This window comes from Humulus lupulus, chromosome 4, assembly GCF_963169125.1.
Source record: "Humulus lupulus chromosome 4, drHumLupu1.1, whole genome shotgun sequence".
NCBI classification, from domain to species: Eukaryota; Viridiplantae; Streptophyta; class Magnoliopsida; order Rosales; family Cannabaceae; genus Humulus; species Humulus lupulus.
Genome location: NC_084796.1, coordinates 217,424,582 through 217,431,305, shown reverse-complemented (window position 1 = coordinate 217,431,305; position 6,724 = coordinate 217,424,582). Strand labels below are relative to the sequence as shown.

Here is a 6,724-nt window from a genome sequence, read left to right as displayed (position 1 = left end):
ACTCAGTTCCTTGAGTTTCTAGCCAAATCTTCCTTTGGTTTCAATGGTTTCCTTGAGAGAGAGAGTTTGGAAAGAAGATAAGTGAGCTGAGAGGAAGAGGTAGGTTGGTTTGGCAGAGTTCTAGCTATTTCCTTTGTTTTGTTTTATCTTACTTAGGTTACTTAAGTTAATCCCAAAGCTCGGGGTACCAAAAACGTCCCCGAGGGAAAAATAGTAAATTTCCCCAATATTCCCTCCTAGACTCTCTAACTTCAAATATATCTCCAATTATTTATTTTCATAACCCGATAACCCAAATAAATATCTAATACCTAAAATACCACTTGACTCGCCCCGAGTCAAGTATTGGGTCCCGTTGTGACTTCCCCGCTAATTGGCTCCCTAGGATCGCCTCGAGCCACATGCTGCAAATATTTATATATATATATATATCCACATAATAATGCGGCCTTACAATTATAACATTTAATAACATGTATGCCCTCAACGGGCCAAGATTACAGATATGCCCCTTTAAGCTATACAAGGCCCACATGCATATTAATGCCCATAAACATGCATCTCATGAATCCATATAATCATATAAGCATGCTTATCACAAAATCATGCATTAAAATCATTTAAATCACATATAAACCAATTACGCCCTCCTGGCACACCAATCAAGGCCCTTAAGCCTTATTAGTGATTTTTGGGTCGTTACAACTATCCCCTCCTACTGAGAATTTCGTCCTCAAAATTTACCTAAATAACTCGGGATATTGATCCTGCATTGCTGACTCAAGCTCCCAGATCGCTTCCTCGAACCTGCTATTCCTCCATAACACTTTAACTAGAGGAATTGTCTTATTCCTTTTGGTCTAAAATGTGAACCGGACGCTCCTCATAAGACAAATCGGTCTGCAATTCCAGGTCCTCATACTTCAATACATGTGTCGTATCTGAGACGTATTTCCGAAGCACAAAAACATGGACTACGTCATGAACTCCCAACATCAATGGTGGCAAAGCCAACCTGTAAGCCACCTGCGTGATCCTCTCTAGGATCTCAAAAGGTCCAATGAATCGAGTGCTTAGCTTGCCCTTCTTCCCAAACCTCCCCACCCCAGGCAGTGGTGAAACTTGCAGAAACACGTGGTCCCCAACTTGGAACTTCATGTCCTTATGCTTAGGATCAGCGTAGCTTTTCTGTCTACTCTGTGAAGTAAGCATTATAGCTTGGATCTTCTCAACAGCTTCACTAGTCTTCTGAACCATGTCTGACCCCAAATACTTCCTCTCACCCATCTCATCCCAATGAATGGGTGATCTACATCTCCTCCCATATAACATCTCATATGGAGCCATTCCAATCGTTGATTGATAACTGTTGTTATATGAAAATTCAATCAACAGGAGATACTTACTCCAGGATCCCTCGAAGTCAATCACACATGCCCTAAGCATATCCTCCAACACCTGAATCGTCCTCTCAGACTGTCCATCAGTCTAAGGATGAAAGGTTGTGCTAAAATTCAACTGAGTCCCCATGGCTTTCTGCAAACTACCCCAAAACTTGGAGGTAAAGATAGGATCCCGGTCTGACATGATAGACTTAGGAACCCCATGGAGACGTACAATCTCCCTCACATATAGCTCCGCATACTGATTCACTGCATAAGTCGACTTCACTGGAAGAAAATAGCTGACTTGGTGCATTTGTCCACTATCACCCATACTAAGTCATAAAGTCCCACAGTCCTGGGTAAACCTCCCACAAAGTCCATTGTAACGTCCTCCCATTTCCACTCAGGAATACCCAAAGGCTGAAGCAACCCCACTGGTCGCTGATGCTCAGCTTTCACCTACTAGCAGGTCAAACACCTGGACACCTACTCCACTACATCCTTCTTCATCCTAGGCCACCAATATAATGTCCGTAGATCCTGATATATCTTCGTGGTACCCGGATGAAGCGAGTACGACGTAGTATGGGACTCATCTAGTATCTCTCATTTGATCCCTACATCAGCTAGAACACAAATCTGCCCCTGATACCGTAGTAGACCAACCTTAGAAATAGAATAGTCCTTAGCTACCCCCGCTGAGACATTCTCCTTAATCTCCAATAACTGCACATCTACCAATTGACCCTCCTTGATCCACTCTAATAGGGCTGACTGCAAGGTAACATTAGCCAATCGGCCCACCACTAGTTCTATCCTTGCCCTGGTCATCTCATCTACCAATTCTCAGGAAATCTGAGTAGAACTAAATAACTGCCCCGAGCCCCTCCGGCTCAATGCATCCGCCACTACATTGGCTTTCCCTAGGTGGTAAAGAAGGTCACAGTCATAATCCTTTACCAACTCCAACCAACATCTCTGTCTCATGTTCAGACCCTTCTGGGTGAAGAAATACTTCAAACTCTTATGATCAGTGTATATCTCGCACTTCTCCCCATACAGGTAATGTCTCCACACCTTTAACGCGAATACCATTGCTGCCAATTCCAGATAATGGGTAGGATACCGCTGCTCATACTCCTTCAGCTGCCGTGATGTATAAGCTATAACCTTCTCATTCTACATCAACACATAGCCCAAACCTAACCTTGATGCATCACAATATACTACAAACTTTCCTTCCTCCGAAGGAAGACTCAGCACTAGTGTAGTAATAAGTCATCACTTCAATTCTTAGAAATTGTTCTCACACTTATCTGACCAGACGAACTTCTGATTCTTCTATGTCAATTCTGTCATCAGTGCGGCAATCTTTGAAAACTCTTCCACAAACCGTCGATAGTAACCTGCTAACCCGAGGAAACTTCAAACCTCCGAGGCGTTCCTTGGCCTCGGCCAATCTCTCACTGCCTCCACCTTAGATGGATCAACCTTGATCCCATCCACGCAGACTATGTGTCCAAGAAAGGTCACTTTCGGTAGCCAAAACTCACACTTTTTAAACTTGGCATATAACCGATGTTCTCTTAACTTGTGCAAGACCTATCAAAGATATTGCCCATGCTCTGTCTCTGAACTAGAGTACACTGAGATGTCGTCAATGAAGACAATGATGAACTGATCCAAGAAGTCCTTGAACACCCTGTTCATTAGGTCCATAAAGGCTGTCGGGGCATTGGTCAAACCAAACGACATGACCAAAAACTCATAGTGCCCATACCTCGTTCGGAAGGCCATCTTCGGTATATCCTCATCCTTAATCCTCAACTGGTGATAACCAGACCGAAGATCAATCTTTGAGAACATCGTCTTTCACTGTAGCTGATCGAACAATTCATCGATCCTTGGTAGAGGGTACTTATTTTTTATGGTCAACTTGTTCAATTCTCTATAGTCTATACACATCCTCAAAGTCCCATCCTTCTTCTTTACAAACAAAACTGGAGCACCCCATGGTGAGTAGCTAGGCCTGATGAATCCCAAATCCAGAAGCTCTTGTAACTGTATCTTCAACTCCTTCAAATCTGCTGGCGCCATCCTATATGGTGCCCTTGATACTGGTTCTATCCCTGGTGCTAACTCAATAACAAACTGGATTTCCCTGTGCGGCAGCAGTTCTAGTAGATCCTCAGGAAATACATCCAAGAATTCATAAACCAATCTAGTCTCTCCGAGCCCCGCTGACAAAACTCTAGCAGTATCCACCACACTAGCTAGGAAACCTATACATTCTCCCTGTAATAAGTCTGGCTCTCAGCACCGAAATCATTGGTGTACGGGGTCCACATACTGTACCTGTGAACACAAAGGGATCTTCTCCCTTAGGCTCAAAGGTCACCATCTTCTTCCTGCAATCAATAGTAGCCCCATATCTGACCAGCCAATCCATCCCTACAGTCATATCAAAGTCCTTCACATCTAGCTCAATCAAATCTACTGAAAGCTCTCTACCATCAACCATCACTGGCAACACTCTAATCCATCTCCTAGAAAATATCAGCTCCCTTGTAGGCAATATAGTCCCAAACCCCGCAGTACGATACTTACTAGGTCTACACATTCTATCAATCACCTTACTATAAACAAATGAATGTGTAGCACCAGATTCAATCAATACAGTAAAAGGAGAGCCAACACTAGAAAGCTGACCTATCACCATTGAGGGACTAGCCTCGACCTCTGCTTATGTCAAGTTGAACACTCGAGCTAGAGTCAAGCTGTCCACCTTCCTTGCTTCCTCTTTCTTCATTATTGGGAAATCCTTCTTGAGGTGTCCCACTAATCAGCACACAAAGCAGGCCTTGGCCCGACACTTGCCCTGATGGCGTCTTCTGCACCTCGTGCACTCCGGGTAACTCCTCCATGCGTCAACGCCTCCCTGACGGCCACCCTGAGTACCTCGACCCCTCCTATCAGGACCAGCAGCGACCGAGGTGTCAGAGGTCTTCCTCTTCGGATCACTGGGGTCTCCGCCCCTACCAGACCATGAATATAGAGGCATCGCTCTGCGCCCCTCTTGCCTCACAGCACCCTCCCTCCAAATCTTATTCTCTGCTTCCTCATCGGTAAGAGCATTCTCAACATCCTGGGCATAAGTCGTTCCCCCAGGTACTGTTGTAATTCTCACATCTTGGGCTATCATAGCATTAAGCCCTCTGATAAATCTATCTTGCCTAGCTGCATCCGTAGGCACGAGGTCTAGTGCAAACTTCGGAAGTCTATCGAATTTCAAGGCGTACTCAGTATTCATCATGTTGCCCCGTACCAATCCCACAAACTCATTCACCTTTGCTGCCCTGATGGCAACATTATAGTACTTCTGACTGAACAAGTCCTCGGACCCATCCCAACTCAAAGTAGTAACATCTCTAGTCTGTGATGCCACCTCCCACCAAATGCGGGCATCCTCTCTCAGCATATATGTGGCACAAGACACTCTGTCATGACCTTCTACCCTCATGAAATCCAGGATAGCAGTAATCATACTCATCCACTGTTCGGCCTTCAGTGGATCAGGTCCTCCCTCAAAGGTTGGAGGATGCTGCTTCCGGAACCGCTCATACAACGACGCCCACCTATTCCCAACTTCCAATGGCAGAACAACCGGTACCACTGCAGGTGGCACAATGGGTGCTCCACTCCCTGATAGATCCTGCTGCCTCAGAAGACGGTTTTGTTCATCTTGGCTCTGAAATCGGGTTTGCATATTTGCCATAATCTGCTACCAGTTCTCAGGGACTGGTGGAGGGTTCTAGCCCTGGTCATCATCTCTAGTCCCAGACCTAGCACCAAATAATCGCGTAGATCGCCTTGGACGCATAGCTATCCAAGTTAATCTGCAATCAATGACTCATCGATCAGACTATGATGACAGGGTAATAGTCTTTCCATAACCCACCATTGGGAATCCACCAAACACAAACAATCAAAATATAAACATTTATCCATGTATTCATTTACTTGCATGGCAATGCTAATAAGCACGCCTCAATATTATCACATAGTAGTCAAGGGCCAGGCCCTATCAGTATCTCATGCTCCCTATTAATCCAATAGATAAAAACAATCATAGTTCTTAACCAATCACTTAAACATATAAACATGTATACACATTTACCAAGCCTTGAGTCGAGCTTGTCTTTAGCAGCGAATGTACATGTCTAGCTGATCTTTAGGAACCCTTAAACCTAGGATGGTCTGATACCAAGTTGTAATGCCCTGGGTAGCCAAGACCGTTACACTGTATGTTTATAAAGGTGCAAGACTTGCTAATCAAGTCGTTTAGTTGAAAACGTGTCACTAAAACCATTAATGAACTAGGGTTAAAAGGTTTTGGTCACAAAAGATACATTTCATTTAAATAAACGTTTTATACATGGGATCCCAAAAGTAATAGAGTTTAAAGGAAAGTTTACAAAATTTTAGGATATATACAACTACTGGCTGCTCTAAGGGAAAAATAAACATTTAAGGTTCTCCCGTTCCTGTCCATCCCTCGACCGTGGCGGCCGAGTAGTTAACTATGTACATTTCACCTCTAGAGCTCTCCAAATCAGGGCTGATCAAGCTTACCCTTGCCTTTACCTGCACCACGTAGCACCCGTGAGCCAAGGCCCAGCAAGAAAACCACAATATCGCAACATGATTAATGACAATAATCAAATAATTTATAAAGCACAACCATATACTCAATAATCCATAGTTTCCACATATTCAGACATTCAGCATACCAAATTCATAAAATCAACATTAATACTAAGTCATATAACAATCATGGTCGACGCCCATAGGTCGCACCCTCTATTTACCCCACTGACTCTGGTTCGCTTAAACCAAGCTCAGTGAATATTAAGTTGTCCTCAGCTACCAGTGGCTGAGCCGCGCCCTGTGCGCCAATATTACCTCTGACACTCTTAGGCCATTTGTTTCATATTTACATGGCATAATACCATCACACAATAATGCATGCAAGTATAGGGAACCCTTAGTCCCATCATAAACTCACAATTACGCTCTCCTGGCACACTAATCAAGGCCCTTAAGCCTTACTAGTGATTTTTGGGTCGTTACATGCGACAACCAACAAAAGCAAATAGGAGCCCCACCACGGATCTACGCTCTTACCCAAGGCAACAAAGAAGTTGAACCATCTGAGATGGTGTCAAGTCAGATCTCTATTGCCCAAACCTCAGCATATGCAATGATGGACACTGGTGCATCACATTCTTTTGTAGCTGCCTCTTTTGTTGAAAAATTGAATAGAAGGCCTAAACCTATGC

At 44.1% G+C, this 6,724-nt stretch overlaps 1 protein-coding gene across 1 annotated transcript; it reads right to left on the bottom strand.

The window, feature by feature from the left end:
- Window positions 1-846: 846 nt before the first annotated feature.
- On the bottom strand, window positions 847-1,257 carry LOC133832895 (uncharacterized). The gene is made up of 2 exons (XM_062263173.1): window positions 1,097-1,257; window positions 847-1,015 (listed from the first exon to the last, which is right to left on the bottom strand). The coding sequence occupies exons 1-2, from the start codon at window positions 1,255-1,257 to the stop codon at window positions 847-849; spliced, it is 330 nt and encodes a 109-aa protein (XP_062119157.1).
- Window positions 1,258-6,724: the final 5,467 nt, after the last annotated feature.